This window comes from Bufo bufo, chromosome 9 (assembly GCF_905171765.1).
Source record: "Bufo bufo chromosome 9, aBufBuf1.1, whole genome shotgun sequence".
NCBI classification, from domain to species: Eukaryota; Metazoa; Chordata; class Amphibia; order Anura; family Bufonidae; genus Bufo; species Bufo bufo.
In genome coordinates, this window is record NC_053397.1 from 154,814,489 (window position 1) to 154,841,727 (window position 27,239).

Genomic DNA, 27,239 nt, shown 5'->3' on the forward strand with positions numbered 1-27,239 from the left:
TGCACCTGCAGGCAGGTTGTGCTGACCCAACCCCTTATTTTTTTCTTTGTAGTATATATTGGAGGCGTGGCGATCTCCTTGGAGTCATTGCACACCTGACCAGTTAATCTGTCCTTGAGGCTGGTTTTAAAGTCAGTATAAAACTGAGTCTGCTTGTATAGAACCTACCATTAGCCATCTGGCTCCAGGAGAAGTATATGGTGGGTTCAGCATGCATGTTGGTACTTGCATCCCTGGATCCGATGAAAGCTGTAATGGCACCGGACGGGGTTACAAGCAAAGTGTACTTGGCTTGCATGCTGACCTGCATTCCCTGGATTTTATGTGGCTGTCATGGCCCATGAACAGGTAGGAACAAGAGTTAGGGACCACTCATGAGACAACCTTGACGCGGTGAGTGGCTTACTATGCTTTGGCCAAAATATAAACCAATGTCTCATCCAGCATGGAGGGCAGAGTGCTGGATGCAGTGTGCGATCACATTTGCATTTTCCGTTTGTATATGTATTTCGCCATAGTGATGTGCACCTGCAGGCAGGTTGTGCTGACCCAACCCCTTATTTTTTTCTTTGTAGTATATATTGGAGGCGTGGCGATCTCCTTGGAGTCATTGCACACCTGACCAGTTAATCTGTCCTTGAGGCTGGTTTTAAAGTCAGTATAAAACTGAGTCTGCTTGTATAGAACCTACCATTAGCCATCTGGCTCCAGGAGAAGTATATGGTGGGTTCAGCATGCATGTTGGTACTTGCATCCCTGGATCCGATGAAAGCTGTAATGGCACCGGACGGGGTTACAAGCAAAGTGTACTTGGCTTGCATGCTGACCTGCATTCCCTGGATTTTATGTGGCTGTCATGGCCCATGAACAGGTAGGAACAAGAGTTAGGGACCACTCATGAGACAACCTTGACGCGGTGAGTGGCTTACTATGCTTTGGCCAAAATATAAACCAATGTCTCATCCAGCATGGAGGGCAGAGTGCTGGATGCAGTGTGCGATCACATTTGCATTTTCCGTTTGTATATGTATTTCGCCATAGTGATGTGCACCTGCAGGCAGGTTGTGCTGACCCAACCCCTTATTTTTTTCTTTGTAGTATATATTGGAGGCGTGGCGATCTCCTTGGAGTCATTGCACACCTGACCAGTTAATCTGTCCTTGAGGCTGGTTTTAAAGTCAGTATAAAACTGAGTCTGCTTGTATAGAACCTACCATTAGCCATCTGGCTCCAGGAGAAGTATATGGTGGGTTCAGCATGCATGTTGGTACTTGCATCCCTGGATCCGATGAAAGCTGTAATGGCACCGGACGGGGTTACAAGCAAAGTGTACTTGGCTTGCATGCTGACCTGCATTCCCTGGATTTTATGTGGCTGTCATGGCCCATGAACAGGTAGGAACAAGAGTTAGGGACCACTCATGAGACAACCTTGACGCGGTGAGTGGCTTACTATGCTTTGGCCAAAATATAAACCAATGTCTCATCCAGCATGGAGGGCAGAGTGCTGGATGCAGTGTGCGATCACATTTGCATTTTCCGTTTGTATATGTATTTCGCCATAGTGATGTGCACCTGCAGGCAGGTTGTGCTGACCCAACCCCTTATTTTTTTCTTTGTAGTATATATTGGAGGCGTGGCGATCTCCTTGGAGTCATTGCACACCTGACCAGTTAATCTGTCCTTGAGGCTGGTTTTAAAGTCAGTATAAAACTGAGTCTGCTTGTATAGAACCTACCATTAGCCATCTGGCTCCAGGAGAAGTATATGGTGGGTTCAGCATGCATGTTGGTACTTGCATCCCTGGATCCGATGAAAGCTGTAATGGCACCGGACGGGGTTACAAGCAAAGTGTACTTGGCTTGCATGCTGACCTGCATTCCCTGGATTTTATGTGGCTGTCATGGCCCATGAACAGGTAGGAACAAGAGTTAGGGACCACTCATGAGACAACCTTGACGCGGTGAGTGGCTTACTATGCTTTGGCCAAAATATAAACCAATGTCTCATCCAGCATGGAGGGCAGAGTGCTGGATGCAGTGTGCGATCACATTTGCATTTTCCGTTTGTATATGTATTTCGCCATAGTGATGTGCACCTGCAGGCAGGTTGTGCTGACCCAACCCCTTATTTTTTTCTTTGTAGTATATATTGGAGGCGTGGCGATCTCCTTGGAGTCATTGCACACCTGACCAGTTAATCTGTCCTTGAGGCTGGTTTTAAAGTCAGTATAAAACTGAGTCTGCTTGTATAGAACCTACCATTAGCCATCTGGCTCCAGGAGAAGTATATGGTGGGTTCAGCATGCATGTTGGTACTTGCATCCCTGGATCCGATGAAAGCTGTAATGGCACCGGACGGGGTTACAAGCAAAGTGTACTTGGCTTGCATGCTGACCTGCATTCCCTGGATTTTATGTGGCTGTCATGGCCCATGAACAGGTAGGAACAAGAGTTAGGGACCACTCATGAGACAACCTTGACGCGGTGAGTGGCTTACTATGCTTTGGCCAAAATATAAACCAATGTCTCATCCAGCATGGAGGGCAGAGTGCTGGATGCAGTGTGCGATCACATTTGCATTTTCCGTTTGTATATGTATTTCCCCATAGTGATGTGCACCTGCAGGCAGGTTGTGCTGACCCAACCCCTTATTTTTTTCTTTGTAGTATATATTGGAGGCGTGGCGATCTCCTTGGAGTCATTGCACACCTGACCAGTTAATCTGTCCTTGAGGCTGGTTTTAAAGTCAGTATAAAACTGAGTCTGCTTGTATAGAACCTACCATTAGCCATCTGGCTCCAGGAGAAGTATATGGTGGGTTCAGCATGCATGTTGGTACTTGCATCCCTGGATCCGATGAAAGCTGTAATGGCACCGGACGGGGTTACAAGCAAAGTGTACTTGGCTTGCATGCTGACCTGCATTCCCTGGATTTTATGTGGCTGTCATGGCCCATGAACAGGTAGGAACAAGAGTTAGGGACCACTCATGAGACAACCTTGACGCGGTGAGTGGCTTACTATGCTTTGGCCAAAATATAAACCAATGTCTCATCCAGCATGGAGGGCAGAGTGCTGGATGCAGTGTGCGATCACATTTGCATTTTCCGTTTGTATATGTATTTCGCCATAGTGATGTGCACCTGCAGGCAGGTTGTGCTGACCCAACCCCTTATGTTTTTCTTTGTAGTATATATTGGAGGCGTGGCGATCTCCTTGGAGTCATTGCACACCTGACCAGTTAATCTGTCCTTGAGGCTGGTTTTAAAGTCAGTATAAAACTGAGTCTGCTTGTATAGAACCTACCATTAGCCATCTGGCTCCAGGAGAAGTATATGGTGGGTTCAGCATGCATGTTGGTACTTGCATCCCTGGATCCGATGAAAGCTGTAATGGCACCGGACGGGGTTACAAGCAAAGTGTACTTGGCTTGCATGCTGACCTGCATTCCCTGGATTTTATGTGGCTGTCATGGCCCATGAACAGGTAGGAACAAGAGTTAGGGACCACTCATGAGACAACCTTGACGCGGTGAGTGGCTTACTATGCTTTGGCCAAAATATAAACCAATGTCTCATCCAGCATGGAGGGCAGAGTGCTGGATGCAGTGTGCGATCACATTTGCATTTTCCGTTTGTATATGTATTTCGCCATAGTGATGTGCACCTGCAGGCAGGTTGTGCTGACCCAACCCCTTATTTTTTAATTGAGGAACTTGCAGCAGTAATTGAGATCCAGACTTGGAATAAAGTTCAAACTTGTCTTTACTAGATGCAGCTTTCATCCAAGTGAGATACAGCATTAGTCTGAAGTCCCAGCAGGTATTGGCAATGTGTGGCAGGAATCTATCTTTTGCTCTATCATGTCCCTGGAGCTTTTTGCAGGAAAGGGACGTCTGCTTGTTGCTCTGTAATGTGGCAGGAATTTATCTTCTGCACTATCTATCTTCTGCTGTCTGGAGACTGACTTGCTGAGGAGGAATTTGGCTTCTCCTGGGGTCTCTGGACGGTACTCACAGTTATTGTCTCAGGGTATGCTTCTTCCTGTAACTAGAGGTGCCTGCTTGCTTTCTTCCAGCTGAGGCTGCAAGGCTCAGGCTGGGGATGATGATCAATGTCTCAGCCGAGACAAGATCCTGGCTTAGATCCCACACGCACAGCCTTCCCCTAGCCGGGGTGGCTGGCACACTAACTTAACTTCCTTCCCCACCCAAGAGGCAGGATATGGGCGCAGTACATTTCTGCTAAAAGAAGGGGGAGCTGAACTGTAGCTAAGTCCCTGCTAACATTGCTGCCACCTGCTGGTGAACATGGAAATTACAGCAATATACATTTACAAGGCTTAGAATGCATATTTGTGAGAATAGTATATATAATTACACAAGATGACAATGTAGATGCTCTTAACAGGTTGTAGCGGGGTAAAAGAACTTCGTAACACAACTCTGGGGTGTTACAAAGTCAGGGCCCGGACTGGCCCCCACCACACCCTCGCCACTTCCAATTAGCAAGGATGGCATAAAAAAGCCAGTGTGACAAGATATTGTTGTGTGGGAGTTAAAAAAAAGGTTGCAACAAAGGGGTTTCCGACAATTTTTAACACCAAAACCTGGCATAAAAATCTTGATAAATGACCCCCAATGACTTGTAAGGCTAGCTTAGCTGAATGCAATGATACCTCTCACTTAGTGATCCGCTGCTTTAATCAGGAGACAATGTACTTTTAATCCATATGGATATGATAGAAACTTTTAAATACATAAAGGGAATCAACAAGGTAAAAGAGGAGAGAATATTTAAAAGAAGAAAAACTGCTAAAAGAGGACATAGTTTTAAATTAGAGGGGCAAAGGTTTAAAAGTAATATCAGGAAGTATTACTTTACTGAGAGAGTAGTGGATGCATGGAATAGCCTTCCTGCAGAAGTGGTAGCTGCAAATACAGTGGAGGAGTTTAAGCATGCATAGGATAGGCATAAGGCCATCCTTCATATAAGATAGGGCCAGGGGCTATCCATAGTACTCAGTATATTGGGCAGACTAGATGGGCCAAATGGTTCTTATCTGCCGACACATTCTATGTTTCTATGTAAATGAGCAGTTAACTGTTTACAAGCCTGAACTCTGGGTCTAAGTGCAGAACCTTAGTATCAACCTAGGATCATCTTGCGATGGAGTGGTGATGTCATATAACATACAGGAACACATGAAAGAAAGTACATGACTGCAATACTGCAGGAATACACTACACAGATTGGCCCAGGTTTGCTAATCTGTCTAAAAAAAGTGGCGCAATTTGGCGCATCTAGGGTTTCGACATTTTTTTCCAACACACTTGAGGAGAAGTGGAACTTCACAAGAGGCGGTGGGGTCTAAAATGGGCCATTTTGCGCCAAAATTTCAGTGCAATTCTGGTGTAAAAATTGGTCTAAAAGTAAGAGTCAGTGAAAAGTGTCTATTTCTCACCGGATTTATCATCCAGCCTGAGCCATTGTGATAAATCTGGTGCAGGCCTAGACTGCCTAGCTAAGCTTGCACCATCTTCAGGATGAGTAAATCTGGGCCGATGTGTTAGCTGTTTGTTACTATTGAGGCACATAGGGGAGAATTTAGGGTAATAGTTTTCCTTCAGTCTGCTTTGGTGTATTTTGCATCAAATTTATCTTTAAACCTAACACTTTTATCCAGAAATGCTACACCAGTTTTCTGCACCACTCCCCTGCTGAGGTGGCTTTGGGACAATTTTTTGCGACTTTTTAAGAAGTCCCAGTCATAAATCTGGAGTGAAACTTATTAACATAGACAACCACACCAACTTTTCCACGTACATTTGAAAACTGGAATGAGTGGTGTAAAAATGCGAAATTGCTTCACACAATGGCCCAGGTTTACTAATGTGTCTGTACCTATCATCTGCTTAAAAAGTGGGGCAATTTGGCGCAACTAGGGTTTCTCCACTTTTTTCCCACTACATGAAAAGGGGTGAGGCTTTGTTTTAAGGGGCAGGACTTTATTGGAAAGGAGGCATGGCCTAAGATGCACCGTTTTGTGCCACAATTCTGGTGTAAGATTTTATAACAAAGTAAGCCAACTGATAGTTAGTATAGAAGTGTAATAGGTTTCGTGGCACTCTGTGTTCTGTTGGGTACTGTAAGTAGGATTCCCAGCCCAATAGTATACAATAAAAGGGCTATCCAAGACTAATACAGACCAGAGTGACCAACCTGCGGTGGTGATCATACCAACCTGGGCACGGCTGCTGGGTTCGGTCTATTTTGCTCCTGGGCCGGTTCTTTCTTTCCTGCACTGCTGAAATCAACACCTGTGAATGAGGGGACATGTGATTGGCTGCAGCAGTGACCTGCTCCCCTTATGTCACAATAACTTCAGTACTTTAGTACTTCAGCACTCCAGGATCTTGCAAATCCATGATAAGTTCATGGTGCTTTTTTTCAAGGCAAAACAGCATGTTTGACATTTCTGTAACTAAATGACATTTCTCAAGCACTACAAATAAGTAAACAACAAAGAGTTAACATGTGTACCTTTATAGTCTCATAAGTCAGATATAAATTTGTATCTAATACAAAAGCGGAACTGAGACAACATATCCTTAAAATATAGGTATGTAGGCAAAGACCTCATTGTGCTGGGTTGAAACGTTGTATGGGGTGAATAAACGAGTCCATTATCCATTTTACTTTACTTTAGAGTGCTGCCTCTATTTTCATGTATTTAGTAGTGTAGGCAGGTATATCACCAGTGGCAATTTGTACATATGTAGTACTTTATGTACCGCCATTGATACAACCTCATTATATTTCACAGGGATTTACTATCTTCTTTTTATGTTAGATTTATAGATTTACTTTTTATTATGAAACTTCTCATTTTGAAACTTCGCATTCACCTATCCTTTGCTTGTCCACTGTGGAGGTCTGTTAGTATATCTTTGTATATACTATTCTTCTTTATACTTAATTTTGCATTGTCCATAAGCCTCTTTTGACATTATATCAGAAAAAAATACCTGCCTACATAACTATATTCAATATATGTTGTCCCTTTTTCTATTAGATACATATTTATATCTGACTTATAAGACTGTAAAGATACTGTAAAGATACATATGTTAACTCTTTGTACGTTACTTATTTGTAGTGTTTGAGAAAGGTCATTTAGTGACCAAAGTGTCGCACTCGCTGTTTTGCACAATAAATATATCACGGATTTGCAAGCTTCTGGAGTACTGAAGTTTATCCTAATGAGTCAGCAAAAAGTGTCTATCCCTGCGTCACATATAGGGTGCGGCTACATCGTGACATTTCATGTAATATATTTCAACATGTGACATTGTGTGACTGTGTACTGACAGTCGCAAAAAACTTGAAGTTGGATATTTTTTTTTTGCAACTGTCACTCCGCAGCTGTCACTCAACATGTTACCCTGTAGCCGTACCCATACCCTTTTGTGTCACGCGACACATGCCATGTAGCCATACCCTTATCATCCAGCCTGAGGCACTGTAATAAATCAGGTCTAGACAGCCTGTCAAAGTTTAAGCCATTTACAGACTTTGTAAATCTGCCCCAGTGTTTGTTTTTTTCTTGGAGATTTTCTTGGAGTGTTTTATGACATTTTGTCACAACCAGACAGTTGAGAAGCTCTGACAGGAGCTTTCCAGATCCTCCTCCTTGAGTTTCTTTGTTTTGGTTAAGTTCCTTATCTCGTTAGTCTATCTCAGCTGTCATGCAGTTGGACTGATTGCTTCCCTTTAAGTTCCTCCCCATGATGCATTAGGTTGCGGCTTATACAACTTCCTAGAGTGTGTGTGCTTGCTGTTTCTATTTCCCAGTCCTCTGCAAGATAAGTGCTGTTCCTTTATTTGTGATTTTCTGTCTGCTGGATTTTCAGTTGACCCTGACTCCCTCCGTGTCTAGTGTAGGGAGCCGGTGGTCGTGTCCCCTCACTATTGTAGGGTCTTCAGGTATTAGATAGCCGAGGTACGTGGATATGCGCCCATCCACCTTTGGGGTGTTCGCATAGGCTGAGCAATTAGGGAGAGTGGCAGGTCTCATGTAGGGGTCTCCCTTTTGTTCCTTAGTTGTGGATCCAGTGAGTCATTATTGTATTGCATTGTCTTGTTTCCTGTACACCATCCGTGACATTATAAGCCGCCTAAACCGTCTCAAGCATGGATCCGGTTTCACTTTTGGCTGAGCGCTTCCAGGGTCTTTCATTGGAGGTAGCTGATCTCCGTAAGACTTTTTCTCAGATTCAAGTGACCGGTTCAGCTTGCGTTCATGGAGTTTGTTCTGAGCCTAAGATCTCGCTCCCGGATACGTTCTCCGGGGGTAGTGAGTATTTTGTGCGTTTTAGAGAGGCTTGCAAACTCCATTTTCGCCTTCTTCCCCATTCCTCTGGTGATGAAGAACGGAGGGTGGGGATCATTATATCGCTGCTCAAGGGTAACGCTCAATCCTGGGCCTTTTCGCTGCCGGAGGGGGCACGGCCCCTCCGTTCAGTGGATGAATTCTTTTTAGCCCTGGGTCAGATATATGATGATCCGGATCGTATTGCTCTGGCTGAGTCTAGACTACGTCTGTTATGCCAGGGTAAACAATCCGCAGAGATATACTGCTCAGAATTTCGGAGATGGGCAGCTGATACTGGTTGGAATGATGCTGCACTCCGAAGTCAATTTTGCCATGGTCTTTCAGAGGGATTGAAAGATGCATTTGCCTTTCATGAGAGACCTACCTCCTTGGATTCTGCTATGTCTCAGGCCGTTCGTATTGACAGGCGTCTTAGAGAGAGAGGAGAGATCTCTCCTTCCTGTCATACTCAGTCCCGGGACAGTGCAGCGGTCTCTTTCTGTGCGCAGGGGTCTCAGTCGCTTCTGAGCAGGAGCCCATGCAGCTGGGGTTGATTGCCTCTGACAATAGAAGATTCAGCCCGCATGGGAGGGTTTGTTTTTGTTGTGGAGGTATAAATCATTTGGCAAATGTTTGTCCCTCTAGGAGATTCAGGCAGTCTTCTGGGAGTAATAAAGAAACAAAAAGGAAAAAATCTTTTAAAAATGTTCCGTCTGTTACTATTGGCAGGGTTGAGGCGGAAATTGAAGGTTTTCCGTTTGCTTGTAGTTCCCGTTTTGTCCTGCCTGCTAGGGTGGCGCTAGAGAGCAAGAGCATTTTTTGTGAGATTTTTGTGGATAGTGGAGCAGCTGTCAATCTCATTGATAATCAATTTGCAATAACTCATGGTTTCCAGGTATGCACTTTGGGAAAGGATATTCCTGTTTTTGCTATTGATTCCGCTCCACTTTCTCAGAAATCATTAAAGGGCATAGTTCACAATATCCGTTTAATTGTGAGTGATGCTCATGTTGAGGATGTGTCATGTTTCGTCCTTAGCGGTTTGCCTACTCCTCTAGTGTTGGGGCTACCCTGGCTCACTAAACATAACCCCACCATTGATTGGCAAGCGAGGCAAATAAATGGTTGGAGTGACTTTTGCAGAGAGAATTGCCTCATGACATCTGTTTCTAAGGTTTCTACTAAGACTGTACCACCTTTCCTCTCTGAATTTTCGGATGTCTTCTCTGAGAGTGGAGTTCAGGAATTGCCCCCGCACAGGGAGTACGATTGCCCTATTAATCTCATCCAAGGCGCCAAGCTGCCTAAATCTCGTTTATACAATCTTTCCCAACCTGAGAGGGTCGCTATGCGTGCTTATCTCTGAGAGTCTGAGAAAAGGACACATACGACCCTCGAAGTCACCTGTTGCCGCTGGTTTTTTCTTTGTTAAGAAAAAAGATGGTTCTTTAAGACCTTGTCTGGATTTCAGGGAGCTGAACAGTATCACTATTCGTGACCCTTATCCGCTTCCTCTGATCCCGGACCTGTTTAACCAGGTTGTTGGGGCTAAAGTCTTTTCCAAATTAGACCTAAGAGGGGCATACAACCTGGTCAGGGTCAGAGAAGGAGACGAATGGAAGACGGTTTTCAATATCCCTGAGGGCCATTTTGAGAATTTGGTTATGCCTTTTGGTTTGATGAATGCCCCAGCCGTTTTTCAGCATTTCGTGAACAGCATTTTTTATCATTTAATGGGAAAATTTGTATTAGTGTATTTGGATGACATTTTGATTTTTTTCTCCTGATTTCAAGACTCATAAGGAACATTTACGTCAGGTCTTGCTCATCCTGCGGGAGAATAAATTATACGCGAAACTGGAAAAATGTGTGTTTGCGGTTCCAGAAATTCAATTTCTGGGGTTTCTTCTCTCCGCTTCTGGTTTTCGCATGGACCCCGAGAAGGTCCGCGCTGTGCTTGAGTGGGAGCTTCCTGAGAATCAGAAGGCGCTGATGCGTTTTTTGGGCTTTGCCAATTATTACAGGAAATTTATTTTGAATTATTCCTCTGTTGTTAAACCACTCACTGATATGACCAGAAAGGGGGTAGATTTTTCTTCCTGGTCGGTAGAGGCGCGTAAGGCCTTTTCTAATATCAAGGAGAGTTTTGCTTCCGCTCCCATCCTGGTACAACCTGATATTTCGTTACCCTTCATAGTTGAGGTTGATGCTTCTGAGGTAGGGGTGGGTGCGGTCTTGTCTCAGGGTTCCTCTCCTGCCAAATGGCAACCATGTGCCTTTTTCTCGAAGAAACTCTCCTCCGCAGAGAGAAATTATGATGTGGGAGATAGGGAATTGTTGGCCATCAAGTTGGCTTTTGAGGAATGGCGCCATTGGCTAGAGGGAGCCAGACACCCTATTACCGTGTTTACTGACCATAAAAATCTGGCCTACTTGAAGTCAGCCAAGCGTCTGAACCTGAGACAGGCCAGATGGTCTTTGTTCTTTTCAAGGTTTAATTTTGTTGTCACGTTCCGCCCTGGGGTTAAGAATGTGAAGGCAGATGCCCTGTCACGTTGTTTTCTGGGAGGTGGGAATTTTAAAGACCCGGGTCCCATTTTGGCTGAAGGTGTGGTGGTCTCTGCTCTTTTTCCTGAATTGGAGGCAGAGGTGCAGGCAGCCCAGTCAGAGGCTCCTGATCTTTGTCCTCCTGGGAGGTTGTTTGTGCCTCTCGCTTTGAGACACAAGATTTTTAAGGAACACCACGATACGGTCCTTGCTGGGCACCCGGGGGCAAGAGCCACACTGGATCTCATCGCTCGGAGATTCTGGTGGCCTGCGCTTCGTAAGTCGGTTGAGGGTTTTGTGGCAGCTTGCGAGACTTGCGCTCGTGCCAAAGTCCCTCATTCAGGGCCATCAGGTCCTCTCCTTCCCTTACCCATTCCTTCCCGTCCTTGGACACATCTGTCCATGGACTTCATAACGGACTTGCCTCGTTCCTCGGGGAAGACTGTGATTCTGGTGGTGGTGGACCGTTTTAGCAAAATGGTGCATTTCATCCCTTTTCCTGGTTTGCCCAATGCTAAGACGCTGGCGCAGGCATTTATTGACCACATTCTCAAATTGCATGGTATTTCTTCAGACATAGTCTCTGATAGGGGCACGCAGTTTGTTTCCAGATTCTGGAAGGCTTTCTGTTCTCGCTTGGGGTTTCGGTTGTCATTCTCTTCTGCTTTCCACCCGCAGTCGAATGGCCAGACAGAGCGCATCAATCAGAATCTGGAGACATATCTGCGCTGTTTTGTGGCGGAGAATCAGGAGGATTGGTGTTCTTTCTTGTCCCTTGCTGAGTTTGCTTTAAATAACCGTCGTCAGGAGTCCTCTGATAAGTCACCATTTTTTGGTGCATATGGGTTTCATCCGCAGTTTGGGACTTTCTCGGGAGAGGGGTCTTCTGGTTTACCTGATGAGGACAGATTCTCCTCGTCTTTGTCATCTATTTGGCAAAAGATTCAGGATAATCTAAAGAGCATGAGTGAGAGATATAAGCGTGTGGCAGATAAGAGACGTGTGCCTGGTCCGGACCTGAATGTTGGTGATCTGGTGAGGTTGTCTACCAAGAATATCAAATTGAAGGTTCCCTCCTGGAAGTTGGGTCCTAGGTTTATTGGGCCTTACAAGAGCCTGTCTGTCATCAATCCTGTTGCCTACCGTCTTGATCTTCCTCAGACTTGGAAGATCCATAATGTTTTTCATAAGTCCTTATTGAAACCTTATGTTCAACCTATTGTACCCTCGCCTTTGCCTCCTCCTCCGATTATGGTTGAAGGAAATCTTGAATTTCAGGTCTCTAGGATTGTGGATTCTCGTCTTGTCCGCGGTTCCCTCCAGTACCTCGTTCATTGGGAGGGTTATGGTCCTGAGGAGAGGATGTGGGTCCCAGTGACGGACATTAAGGCCACTTGTCTCATCAGGGCTTTCCATAGGTCCCATCCTGAGAAGGTGGGCCCTGAGTGTCCGGAGTCCACTCGTAGAGGGAGGGGTACTGTCACAACCAGACAGTTGAGAAGCTCTGACAGGAGCTTTCCAGATCCTCCTCCTTGAGTTTCTTTGTTTTGGTTAAGTTCCTTATCTCGTTAGTCTATCTCAGCTGTCATGCAGTTGGACTGATTGCTTCCCTTTAAGTTCCTCCCCATGATGCATTAGGTTGCGGCTTATACAACTTCCTGGAGTGTGTGTGCTTGTTGTTTCTATTTCCCAGTCCTCTGCAAGATAAGTGCTGTTCCTTTATTTGTGATTTTCTGTCTGCTGGATTTTCAGGTGACCCTGACTCCCTCCGTGTCTAGTGTAGGGAGCCGGTGGTCGTGTCCCCTCACTATTGTAGGGTCTTCAGGTATTAGATAGCCGAGGTACGTGGATATGCGCCCATCCACCTTTGGGGTGTTCGCATAGGCTGAGCAATTAGGGAGAGTGGCAGGTCTCATGTAGGGGTCTCTCTTTTGTTCCTTAGTTGTGGATCCAGTGAGTCATTATTGTATTGCATTGTCTTGTTTCCTGTACACCATCCGTGACACATTTTTTACATGTGTATTTACAGGTTTTTTTTTTGTGTGTAATTTTATACAAACATTTTTGAAGTTAGGTATAAAACAGTACAACATGTGAATATACGCTAGTACATTCACATTTTACAATGGTACATGCATATTTGCATGTAGTAGTAGATTTTCAGCAAATTTGCAGTGGAAAAAAAGTCTACTTGTGGACTTACACTTTGCATCTTCTGAAATACTATTTGTATCACTTTGACAAATACATTCTGTCTTCAGCTTGGCTCAAGCCATTATTGAAGTGGTGGCATTATCAAAATCTCCTTCTTAAGGTTTTCTTATTTATCCAAGAAGATATATCAGGAAAATATTGAATAATTATCTGTATCAGAAAGGGACTAAATATTGAATTCTTATCTATAACTGCTTTTTTGGGACTATAAGGGATAACATTTACAAAATATTGATTTCTTTTCTCTAACAGAAAGTGGACCCTGAGGTGGATCTGTTTTTACAGGAGCTCCGGCAGAGGGTAAAGATTGGTGTGGTGGGTGGATCTGATTATTCAAAGATTGCAGAACAGCTTGGAGATGGAGATGAGGGTAATGCAAACATTATAGATCAAAAACAGACAATTGTTGCATCCCTGACTTATAGTATCTCACATTTTTGCAAATATTTTATTATATATTTTCATGGGACAACACTGAAGATATGAAACTTTGATACAATGGAAAGTAGTCAGTATACAGCTTGTATAACAGTGTAAATTTGGTGTGCCCTCAAAATAACTCAACACACAGCCATTAATGTCTAAACTGCTGGCAAAATACACTTGTCTTTGTACTCACCTGGTTGCCGCCACACAACATTTGAAACAAATAAATTTATCTTGTTCTCATCAGACCACAGGACATGGTTCCAGTAATCCATGTACGTAGTCTGCTTGTCTTCAGCAAACTGTTTGCGGGCTTTCTTGTGCATCATCTTTAGAAGGGGCACAAGTACACCCCTCAGTGAAAATGCCCAAATTGTGCCCAAAGTGTCAATATTTTGTGTGGCCACCATTATTTCCCAGCACTGCCTTAACTCTCATAGGCATGGAGTTCACTAGAGCTTTATAGGTTGCCACTGGAATCCTCTTCCACTTCTCCATGACAACATCACGGAGCTGGTGGATGGTAGAGACCTTGCGCTCCTCCACCTTCTCTTTGAGGATGCCCAACAGATGCTCAGTAGGGTTTAGGTCTGGAGACATGCTTGGCCAGTCCAGCACCTTTACTCTCAGATTCTTTAGCAAAAGCAGTGGTCGTCTTGGAGGTGTGTTTTGGGTTGTTATCATGTTGGAATACTACTCTGCGGCCCAGGTTCTGAAGGGAGGGGATCATGCTCTGCTTCAGTATGTCACAGTAAATGTTGGCATTCATGGTTCCCAGCACTCATGCAGCCCCAAACAAGAAACTCCCATCACCATGCTTGACTGTAGGCAAGACACACTTGTCTTTGTACTCACCTGGTTGCCGCCACACACCATTTGAAACAAATAAATGTATCTTGTTCTCATCAGACCACAGGACATGGTTCCAGTAATCCATGCACGATCCATTTACATAGTCTTCTTGTCTTCAGCAAACTGTTTGCAGGCTTTCTTGTGCATCATCTTTAGAAGGGGCGTGCCCTGACGAAGCGAAGGTGAAACCCGAGTCGGGCGCTGGATGGGAGATCGGTCTAAACACTTGATATGTTTGTATCTTTCATGTATCTTTAGAAAATCTACTGCGGTGCTTCTCTATCCCTTGCTCCTCTATCTAACAACTTACAGGCGTGATGGGTGGAAGTATCATTTGAAGCGCTGGTGAACAGTGATTGGTTGCATTGTGGAGTATCAACATCTTCTGGAGTGGTCGGACTTGCATTTGTTGGGAATAGCACGGTTTCTATTTTACCTTGGAAATTTTAACTTGGTGTGAACAGGACTCACCACACCTGAAACCTGCAGCACTCACAGTAGGATTGACAATTTGGAATTTGCTGTTTTTTTATTCTTTTTTCAGATCCTCAGAGAGTTCTTTTCCATGAGCTGCCATGCTGAACTTCCAGTGACCAGTATGAGAGTGTGAGAGCGATAACACCAAATTTAACATACCTGCTCCCCATTCACACCTAAGGCCTTGTAACACTAATAAGTCACATGACACTGGGGAGGGAAAATGGCTAATTGGGCACAATTTGGCCATTTTCACTTAGTGGTGTACTCACTTTTGTTGCCAGCGGTTTAGACATTAGCGGCTGTGTGTTGAGTTATTTTGAGGGCACACCATTTATACAAGCTGTACACTGACTACTTTACATTGTATCAAAGTGTCATATCTTCAGTGTTGTCCCATGAAAAGATATAATAAAATATTTTCAAAAATGTGAGCGCTGTACTCACTTTTGTGAGATACTGTATGTTTCAGAATTTCACCAATTAAGGGCACTTTCACACTAGCGTTAAAGTTTTCCGGTATTGAGTTCCGCCCTAGGGGCTCAATACCGGAAAAAAAACAGATCAGTTTTATCCTAATGCATTCTGAATAGAGAGCGTTCAGTATGCATCAGGATGTCTTCAGTTTAGTCACTCTTACGGTATTTGGCCGGAGAAAATACCGCAGCATGCTGCAGCATTTTCTCCGTGCAAAATTCCGGAATACTTGACGGAATTTCCGGATCCGGCATTATTTTTCATTTAAATGCATTAGTGCATCCAGCACCAAGTGTTCCGGAAAAACGTTTTTCCGGATGACACCGGAGAGACTGATCCAGTATTGCAATGCATTTGTGAGACTGATCCGCATCTGGATCCGTCTACAAATGCTATCCGTTTGCATACGGATTTCCGGATCCGGCAGGCAGTGCCTGAGACGGAACTGCCTGCCGGAATCCAAAAACGCAAGTGTGAAAGTACCCTAAGGCTAGTTTCTGACGAGTGTATTCATTCCCGGAAGACACACTCCGTGTGTGAAAGGTCTTTCCAGGCCTGAACGCTGCTCCTGTGAACTCATTACATTATAAAAGAATTTAGGATGTTGTGAATTTCAGTCTCACTGCCGATCTACTGAACTGTAGTCACCATATTATGTAGTAACAGTTTAGTGGATCAGCCGTGAGACTGGAATTAACAGCATCATAAGTCATTACAATGTTAAAAGTTCACTACAGAGGAGCAGTGTTCACGCCAGTAAATAACTCTGACACAAGGAGCATGCAGTATTTCCTGAAATGAACATGCTTGTCTGAAACTAGCCTAAAGCTGGCCATACAGATTAGATGTGTATCGGCTGAACCTAATGACTTTCGCGGGTACAGCTGACCATCTATTGACATCTATTGTGTATTGGCCTCCCGACTGTTCCCACTATGGCTCATGTCAGGGGAGATTAGGATTGGATATGTTTAATTTCAACTGCCTGAGTTTTTGTTAGTGGGAAGATATCTTCTCTGACAGTGGCTCTCCCCCTCTCCCATTCACTACATATACATGTTTGGGCAAGCCAAGCTATCTCATGTATGGCCAGCGTTATACTTTGGTCCAAAAGTGTTCTAAAGTCATTATCCATGCTAATGGTCGTGACTACTTACATGCAGTCACATAGCATGCTTTGTTGAAGGTATTTCTGCTGCACTTGAATTTTCATTAATCTGAATTGGGTTTGCAGAATTCCATCTACAAATGCACAACCACCCAGAAACAACCCCATTCAAATGTAAGATTGCCCATGTATGACCATGTATTGCCCATTCAGATGTAAGATTGCCCATGTATGACCATACACTTAGTTTGTATTACTTACCATGTCATAAATAAGGGGTGTATAACAAAGAGGAAAATACATAACTGGAGTATTGCTTAAAGGGAGCATGTCACCAAGTTGGATGGGTCCACAGTCAATCCGTAAAAAAATGCAGATCGGATGTGGACCAAAAATAAGGTCTTGTGAAGGGGGCCTTAGTCTACTTAGAAGGGGGGATGCAGAGAATTAGTGAAGTAGAGAACTGCAGCTTAGTTCTGTTCATGTTATTAAGTAGACAGCCTGTAGATAGATGGCCAGAGTGCTGCAACCTCGAATGGAGTGTCGAGAGTTGGACCCCCACCAACCTGATATAGATAGCCTATCCACAGGAAAAGCAATCAATATCCTGATCCGGATAAAACCACTTTGAAAATATGGAGCAACACTAGGAGATGTCGCGCTCATCCACAGGAAGCCAGGAGCCCGGACCTCGCCCTGAACCTTAGGCGCACAACGGATCCCAATAAAAAGAAAGACGGTCCAGCTTCACTGAAAAATACTTGAGGCTTTATTTAATCCCGTGCAGATAAAAACCAACATACAGCAATGCAGAAAAACGACCGGTTTCGGATCACTGTAGATGTGGATCCTTAGTCATGATGTGCATCAGTAGGAGGTGAAGTCGAGACTAAATAGTGAACCACCTGTTCTTAGTGGTTCACTATTTAGTCTCGACTTTGAAAATATGTCTTACATATCTTCTACTGATTCTGAATTACAAAATGTCCAAAGCTTCATTTACAAGTCTGATATTTCCCATTATCCCTTGTTGTCGCCAAGTTTATTCTGATGATTTGAATTCTGTGTCACCTTTACACCAGTAATCAGCTAAGCTAGAAGTATCTGTCAATAAGCTTACTGCCTAGCTCCAGTAACTATCAGCAGAATTATGAATGTAGCTCTGGAGTTTAGCACAGTCTGTAATGCCGACTGGCGCAAGATAATTCAAGTATTTGCAATGTTACTTGAACCATTATCTATATATAAACTGTGAATGGTGTTCAAAATTATCCTAGATACAGTAAAGGATTCAAACACCATGCATTGTCCATGTATACATAAGGTTTTTTAACGGACTCACACGTCATTACTGATTATTTGTATCTTGTGTCTCCCCATGTAGTAATTCATAAATTTGATTATGTATTTGCTGAGAATGGGACTGTTCAATACAAAGATGGCCAGCTCCTTTCGAGACAGGTAAGATTATAACATAAATTATTTTCTAAGTATTACTGGCATTATTCAGAATGGTGAATTTTACATACGTGTCTGCATACAATTTATCTGAGTCCCTCCACATCTCCATCCAGATCATCTCATGTAGGTATGATAAGTCTGAATGTATGATCTATATTAGAATTTTTTTTGACGTCGGAATCTTGGTTTTCTTTTTATAAATTCTTTATTTAGGTTTTCCATTATGTTATACAGTAACCAAAAATATAATGTATGGGACGCAGCCCAACAATAATACCAGGTGTATTGCCCATGTGAGCAACTGTCCTTAAAGATTAAACAAAAAGGCACTGACAGACAAAAAATACCTATTGCGCAAAATGTAGGATAAAGTTATTAATTAAACACATGAAATACTGGTTGAGGAATATGGAGTCTAAGGAGATGTGGGAAGGGTAGGAAACAGAGAAGAAGAAAAAAAACACCCCCAATTATGTTGTCAACAACAGTTTAAATTCCTGGGAGCTTTGAAATGTGATCCAGTGTCCCCATGTTTTATAGAATTTAGTATATGTACCTCTCAAAGATGCTGTCAGGTCCTCCATTCTCATGACCTCCTGTATTTTGTTAATCCACATTGTTATCGTGGCAGCCGATGTTTGCCTCCACATGCAAGGGAAACACAAAAGGGGTTGGTCAGCACATCCCAATGCGCAGGTGCACGCCGCTATGACTGGAAACACAAAACAACACAACATATAATGCAACAGCTCTCTGCAAACCAAATAAAGTACAAAAACATATTGTAATGCTATGCTAATAAATTAGAGATGCTTGGCAAATACATTTTGTACAAAATTATTTGAGGTATGGAGTGGGTAGTGGACTCGGCATGCATGTTGGTACTTGCATCCCCTGTATTCAATGGAGGCCATATTGGCACCAAAAATGATAAAAACCAAAGGGGACACCGCATGTATGTGCAACCTACACCCCCTGAATTTCATGGTCGCTGTCATGGCACTTAACAGGTAGAACTTAGTGTTACATTCCCATCTTACAGCGATCGCCTTGACGTGCGGCAGATGGGCTCAAATAATTTTGTACAAAATGTATTTGCCAAGCATCTCTAATTTATTAGCATAGCATTAGCATTACAATATGTTTTTGTACTTTATTTGGTTTGCAGAGAGCTGTTGCATTATATGTTGTGTTGCCCTCACATGCAAGGGATACATGCTCTTGTGGCATTGACCATATGTCGTATCACCGACCTCCTGTATGTAGATACGGGGATCTCGCTATGATGGAGCAGAAAGAATGCAGGTGTCTTAGAAAGAGCATAGGAGGTAAATTTAGACATGATGCGCCATACCTCACTCCAAAAGCCGGCTAGCACGGGACACTCCCAAAAAACAAACCTTCTAGTTCTCCCGCAGCGCCAACATAGTGGGGAAACTGTAGGGAAAAGGGAATGCAGCTTGGAAGGTACCCTGTACCATCTGGAGAGGACCTTAAACCCTGTTTCCTGGATATTGCTGGCTATGGAGGTCTTATGTGTAAATGTGTACATACATTCTTTCTGTTCCGGTGAAAAGCTAAGACCCAGGTCTCTTTCCCAATTGAGTTTGTAGGTAGGAGTAGGTTGGTTAGATGGTGAGATGAGTAGGCCATATAGTCGAGACAGTGCATGTCTAATTATCCCCCTCGCCTCACAGATTTGTTCAAAATCAGTTCTGTCTCTTTTGTATGTAGCGACTGGAGGTAGCAATCCGAAAAAGTGTTGTAGTTGTTGGGATTGCCAACTCGACAGACCTAATGGGTCTGAGGTGTCAGTGAGTGTCACGGCTGAGGATGGGGGAAATCCTCAGCCGTGCGTGCCAGGTGATGTTATGGCTGCTCAGCCAGGAGAACAGGATAGGGAGCAGGTCACCTCCTAACAGCGTCCCTACCCTGACCCTAACTCCTAACTGCATGGGCCGACCTTAAAGGTAGGAGGACCCATGCGCAGGAACCTCGGATCCCTAACTCACCCTCCGTCCGGTCCCTGCGCTAGGAGTCAGGGTAAGACGACCTACTCCTCTTAGGCACGGAGGAGCAGGAGTCTCACTGGCCAAGCTGTTGGGAAAAGGGGAACAAATGCAAGCCTATGTATATGGCAGGTGCTGCACTAGTTCCAGCCACCTGCCACAGCCCTGCTGACTGGATCCGTGTGCAGGAAAGCTGAAGTCCACAAATAGCAAACAGAAGTCAGCACAAACTCATCCACACACCGGAACCCAGATACATGGCAGCACTGAATAATACAGGAAAACATAAACCGAACATCACACAGACTTAGCTAAACTTAAACTTAAACTTATGACCACAGTGGTGGCTCTCACAGGCGGATAGAAAAGACAGGAGGCTGCTCCAGCTAGCAAGACTGAAACAACCTACTGAGCCCTGCTAAAGAGAGGGTCTATATAGGCCCAAGTGGCCACACCCAAGGGTTGGACACACCCAGTGACATCACACACACACTGGGAAGGAAGTTAACCCTTCCAGATCCACAGAAGGGAAAGACACATAAAGGGGAAGTGCACACAATGCAAAATACACCATGCACACAACACACACACCTAACATAAAGAAAGTCAGGTGAGACCGCATGCCAGGGCAGCAAGCTGCCTAGCGACGCTCTAGTTGCCCACGGCAACCACAAGTGAGGCCACAAACAAGCGGCCCTCACCCGTGGTTGAACACCCATACAAAACCGCAGGCAACTGCATGCGGTAAAGAAGTCACGGTCATGGGCATGGCCGTGATAGTGAGTGACTGAGAAAGGGGCCAGGAGTTGGACGTAATAAAGTGATGTGCTCTACACCTATTGGCCTTCATCAGCCTCCGGAATGAACCTTGCTCTAACCCCAGAGGGAACATGGAGTTACCCAAAATCGGGAACATCGGTGAGGGAGACGGAAAAATGTCTGGTAGTTCAAGGATAGATGAAACTGACAGAAGTGTCAGTCCTATGGTGGGGTGAGTGCGTGCCGCCAATGGTATTTGGGATCCCAACCAGGGCGTTGTAGCCAGCGGAGTAGGTAAAAAGGATTGCTCTACTGTTATCCATTATGCACTCACCTAAAGAATTATTAGGAACACCTGTTCTATTTCTCATGAATGCAATTATCTAGTCAACCAATCACATGGCAGTTGCTTCAATGCATTTAGGGGGGTGGTCCTAGTCAAGACAATCTCCTGAACTCCAAACTGAATGTCAGAATGGGAAAGAAAGGTGATTTAAGAAATTTTGAGCGTGGCATGGTTGTTGGTGCCAGACGGGCCGGTCTGAGTATTTCACAATCTGCTCAGTTACTGGGATTTTCACGCACAACCATTTCTAGGGTTTACAAAGAATGGTGTGAAAAGGGAAAAACATCCAGTATGCGGCAGTCCTGTGGGCAAAAATGCCTTGTGGATGCTAGAGGTCAGAGGAGAATGGGCCGACTGATTCAAGCTGATAGAAGAGCAACGTTGACTGAAATAACCACTCGTTACAACCGAGGTATGCAGCAAAGCATTTGTGAAGCCACAACACGCACAACCTTGAGGCGGATGGGCTACAACAGCAGAAGACCCCACCGGGTACCACTCATCTCCACTACAAATAGGAAAAAGAGGCTACAATTTGCACGAGCTCACCAAAATTGGACTGTTGAAGACTGGAAAAATGTTGCCTGGTCTGATGAGTCTCGATTTCTGTTGAGACATTCAAATGGTAGAGTCTGAATTTGGCGTAAACAGAATGAGAACATGTATCCATCCTCTGATGGCTACTTCCAGCAGGATAATGCACCATGTCACAAAGCTCGAATCATTTCAAATTGGTTTCTTGAACATGACAATGAGTTCACTGTACTAAAATGGCCCCCACAGTCACCAGATCTCAACCCAATAGAGCATCTTTGGGATGTGGTGGAACGGGAGCTTCTTGCCCTGGATGTGCATCCCTCAAATCTCCATCAACTGCAAGATGCTATCCTATCAATATGGGCCAACATTTCTAAAGAATGTTCCTAATAATTCTTTAGGTGAGTGTATATTCGACTGATGACGACACTAGTCTACTATTCTAAGTAGGTGTATGGCTCGGTGATAGGAAATTAAATTCGGCAAACCTATACCTCCATAAAGTTTGGGTCAGAATAGAACTAAACAGGCCATTCGTGCGGTCTAAGTCCGTTTTTATTGCCTGTATAAGAGGGGAGGGGGTTAATTTGCTGAGTATAGGTTGGATAGGTTTGGGGTTAATTGTATACCTAAGTATTTAAGTGAGGATCTGGTCCATTTAAATGGGAAGTTATCATCTCCATGGATAGCCTCGGTGGGAGCGTAATGTTTAGTGCTTCCGATTTTTGAAAGTTTATCTTAAAATTAGATAAATTCTAATAGTGTTTAAGTTATTTCAAAAGATTTGGTAGTGATAAGCGGGGACTAGTAAGAAAGAAAAGGAGGTCATCTGCATATGCGGCTACTTTATGCTGGATTCCCTGAATCTGTATCCCAGTTATGTCGTGATTAGCTCTTATGTGACCTAGTATTGGTTCTATACAAAGAATAAATATCAAGGGGGATAGGGGGCACCCTTGTCTGGTACCGTTTATTATCGAGAAAGGCGCTGAAAACTGGCCATTCACCTTGACTGATGATGTTTGGTTCGACTATAAGTTGTGAATGCGGGCCATCATTGCCTCCCCCAACCCTATATGCCCCAGTGTTTCAAACATGAAGGCCCAGTCAACCCTGTCAAACGCTTTGTTGGCATCGATAGAAAGAAGAAACGTGGGAATTTTAGATGTAATCACATGGTATATCATATTTATAGATCTAGTAGTGTTGTCTCGGGCTTCCCTCAAGGGCATGAAGCCAGTATGATCAAGTGTATGAGTTGTTGCATGTGTGGAATGAAGCGGGTAGCTAGAATCTTGGAGAATAGTTTTAAATCCACATTTATGAGGGAGATGGGTGGGTAGCTTTGACATTGAGATGGGTCCTTTCCTTCCTTGGGAATGACTGTGATGTTGGCCCGGAGTGTATCGGGAGGTGAGGTGCGAGTTGAGGCGAAAGAGTTAAATGCAGACAGAAACTGTGAAGACAGAATGTTGATGAAGGTTTTATAATATGTTAAGGGCAGGCCATTGGGGCCGGGGGCTTTGCCCGTTTGGGAATCCTTGATGACTAAGGTTAATTCAGCAGCAGATAGGGGAGATTCTAGAGCAGTGATTGCTTCCGCCGATAGGTGTCCTAAGCCCGAATATGACAGATATGTACAAATAGATTGGATATGGGCTGCAGAGTTCTGAGTCGTGGGGGATTATAAGTTATATAAAAAGTGATAGTACGATCTAAAGGCTTTAGCTATATTTTGGGGCAAGGTTACTCGTTGACCAGACCTATCCGCAAGAAATGGTACATAAGAGTGTATCCTAGTCTTACGCAACGCCCTCGCTAGGGTCCTTCTGGGTTTGTTCCCGTGCTCATAATAGTGTCTGCGGCATTTAACTAAGGTTGCTTTCGCCCTTAGACATACATAAAGATCGGACCTGCTCCCTTAATTGTGTCAATTCAGCTCCCAGGTGTTTGTCCAGTGTTGATTTGTATAGTTGTTCTAGATTGTGTATTCTGGATATGAGGCCAGTTAACACTGCCGCCTGTTCTTTTTTGATTTGGGTTCCCAGTTTAATAAATGTGCCCCTTATATAACATTTGTGTGCCTCCCAGAACAACACATAATGCAACAGCACTCTACAAACCAAATAAAGTACAAAGGTATATTGTATTGCAAATGCTATGCTAATAAATTATTTGTGTGCCTCCCAAACGGTAAGGGGGTCGCTGTCTGAGGTGGTGTTAAGTGAGAAGTAGTCAGTCAAGTCTTTCTGAATCTCTGTTGTGACTTGTGGATCTTGTAATAGAGATTCATTCAAATGCCATTGCCACGCTCTAGCGTGAAAGGTCGGTAGTGTAAGTGTCATTCATATTAAGGCGTGATCATAAAAGGTAATGGGATCGATCTGTACTCCTGTTAGATGTTCTAATCTGGTGTGTTGTATGAGGAAGTAATCCAATCTAGAATATGAGTTGTGGGGATTAGAATAAAATGTGTAGTCTCTACCTGTCAGATGTAAAAGGCGCCATGTATCTACTAGTTGGTGAGAATGATGGAGTTCCCTTAGTCTGTACTGTGTAGAATGAGGTATGTATGATTGACGTTTAGAGGAGTCAATAGCCAGATCTACAGTATAGTGAGGTTAAGGTCCCCCCCCCAGTATCAGGACACCATCCGTGAACTCTTTTAGGGGCGTCAGTGTTTTGTCTATAAACCTGACCTGTCCTGTGTTTGGGGCATATATTGTTGCTAGAGTAGTCACCGTGCCAGCCAGCCTACCTTTCACAAAGATGTGTCTGCCCACTCCATCAACGCGGATGTCGATGGGTTTCCAAGAAACGATGTTGGAAATAAGGATGGATACTCCCTTGGTCTTAGAATCTGGGGAGGTGCAGTGATACACATAAGGTAACCGGGCATTGGTGAGAGACTGTACGCCGTCTGAGCGAAAATGTGTCTCCTGTATAAATGCAATATGTGCTCTTTTCTTCCACAGTAGTCTGAGAAGAGAGGATCTTTTTTCTGGAATGTTCACAACCTGAACATTAAGAGAAACTATTAATATATCTGACATGTTGTAAGAATAACAAAAAAAAAAATGGGAAAGGGGGGGGGGTGAGATAAGTCTGGGAGGATGGAGAGGGGAAGGGAAGTCTCTACAGTAAACCTAAAAGTTAGATGTAACTCTATTTAACTGTCAATCGCCCAACCTGACTGTAAGCTGCCAAAGGGGCGAAGAGCACAGTAGACTAGTGGGGGAAAGTGGAACGGCTGGCCGATCAAAGAGGAGCCTTAGAAGGATATCCATGGACCAGCCTAAAAACTAGAGCTTTCTACTTGGGGAAACCCTGCTCTATTGGGTGAGTGGATAGATGAAGAGGGGGGACACAGCAGGAATACGGGTAACAAGAATCTAGCATCTCAGTTGTTACTACAAATCCCATTCCCTCCTCCTCAGGTGTGGAGAGGATGCGAGCTCAGAGAGGGTCCTCAGTTAGATAGGGTATACTGCAAGACCCTCAGGGGCGACCGTCTTGTTCTGAACTAGGAGTCTCCTATTAACTGACTCTGTGTCTCGGCTTCAATGGGGGGGGGGGGTAATTGATGTTGCATCGTAGAAGGACGTTGCGGACAGGTCCAATTGTTTCCAAGGCGACCATTCGATGCACGTTGGGGTAGAGGTGGTCGGTTCCTCCAGGTCTGTTCGCCTCTCGGATTTAGGGCCTGAAGTAGTGGTGGTAGTTTCCAGTCTGGTATTGGAATCGGTGGGATGTTCAAGAAACGGAAAGTCCTCCTTGCTTGCGAAGGATAATGTGGAAGGGGTGGCCCCAGCAGTAAGAGGCCCTTGCTTCTTTTATGGCTTCCAGCAACGGGCAAACTAGCCTACGCATATAGAGGGTCAGACGGGAGACATTCGGTAGAATGGTGATTAGCGTGTCCCCATAAAGAATCTCTTTTTCCTCCCAGGCCCCACAGAGTATATCCGGCAGATTACATCACAAGGTTTTTCTGAGTCACGGTTCCTCGGGCCCACCGTTCTATGTACTCTGTCTAATTCGATCTCAGTTCCTGATGGTCTGTCTAGTACAGGCATCCTCAAACTGCGGCCCTCCAGCTGTTGTAAAACTACAACTCCCACAATGCCCTGCTGTAGGCTGATACCTGTAGGCTGTTTGGGCATGCTGGGAGTTGTAGCTTTGCAACAGCTGAAGGGCCGCAGTTTGAGGATGCCTGGTCTAGTACCTTGTTGAAGATAGTTGCCACTGTGTCATACAATAAGTCATTAGTGACTGATTCTGGAATATTTTGGATTTTAAAATTGTTACGGTGTCCCGTATTTTCCACATCATCAAGGTGGAGAGAAAAGTCCTTCAGTTGAGTATTATGAGTGTCTATGGTGGTAGAAAAAGAGGACATTGCAAGCGTGTCCGGGTGGTCTCCTCTAGATAGAGAGGTAGAGACTGATGGTGGAGGTAGGTGAGTCTCAGCGTTATGCTGGGAGGCTCTGTGGCGCTCGTGCGCTGGTGTAAAAGGCACGGCTAAGGAGCGCAGTGGTGCTGCTGGGGCCGCCATTACTGAGGCCTCTGAGTACGACGGCTCCAACGTTCTGAAGCGCAGGTATCTACCTATTCATTCTTCAGGAGGGGCCACTGACTGACTCCTGGACCTCCTCCCCTTTGACATGGCCCGTCGGATAAGATGAGATCAAGTTCCCCGGCAGTTTATCTGGTGTTGGTCCAGGAGCCCCAGGTGCGTGCAACATCACTCCGCCATGCCAAACCAACGCCCCGGAATATTGGTTTTCTGTGGATAAAAACATTCTTGTTCACATACAGAAGCTGGAAACCTGTAAAGACGTAGCTGAGATACAGTTATATATGGCCTTCACTCACTCTGAGAATGCTTATTTTTTCAATGGGGGAGACGATTATTTCCCATGGGAACAAATGATCGGCATAGTGAAATCCAATGTGCTTTCTTTTATCCTGACATGGAGAGCTGGGAAACACCCGTACACATTAGATAATCAGCTGCACCAGCCAATATATATCTATTGTAGCAAACTTGGGTAGAACAACCAGTGTAGTATTTGAAAACAGGAACTTGGAGAGTGTGTGGGGGCGGGTGGGGGGGGGGTGGGGTTAGAGTCCGTGCACAGTATAACACTATTCAATCAGTGCTGCCAGTGTTAGACTGTGCAGGGACCCCCCCCCCCCCCCAACTGGTAACACCCATCTTGACCCTTATTGCAGACTGCTAAATATGAATTCTTTAAGTCTAGCAGGAATAATAAAGGAATGACACATCATTGACTCATAAGAATAAATGCCTCAGAATTGTAATTACATGGATAATGCAAGTAGTTTAGGCCATCTTTAACTCTGCTTTCAGTCTCCTCCGCTCTCTTTCTAGATGCTGCTCTTCTTGGCCACTCTCCTCTCAGGGAATTCTCTGCAATCTGAACTGATCCTCACAGCCCTACTCTCTGTCAGCACAGAGCTCTGCCGCATCCTTTCTAGCGCTTTCTACAGTGTCCAATACTGGACTGTCTGAGCATGCTCAGTACAATCTGCCACACAACGCCATATATTCTTTCTCTATATAAAAGCGGACATTTAACTGTGAAAATAGGCTGAACTACATCTTAGACCTAGTACACAAATACTAGAACAG

General features: G+C 44.5%; 1 protein-coding gene across 1 annotated transcript in view; it reads left to right on the forward strand.

Annotated features, from left to right (window-relative positions):
• Positions 1-27,239, forward strand: part of PMM1 (phosphomannomutase 1) — a 56,995-nt gene that overhangs the window by 11,620 nt on the left and 18,136 nt on the right. The window contains exons 2-3 of the mRNA XM_040407856.1: positions 13,387-13,504; positions 17,859-17,935. Of these exons, the coding sequence (XP_040263790.1) occupies positions 13,387-13,504; positions 17,859-17,935 (195 nt within the window). The remainder of the gene's footprint in view (positions 1-13,386; positions 13,505-17,858; positions 17,936-27,239) is intronic.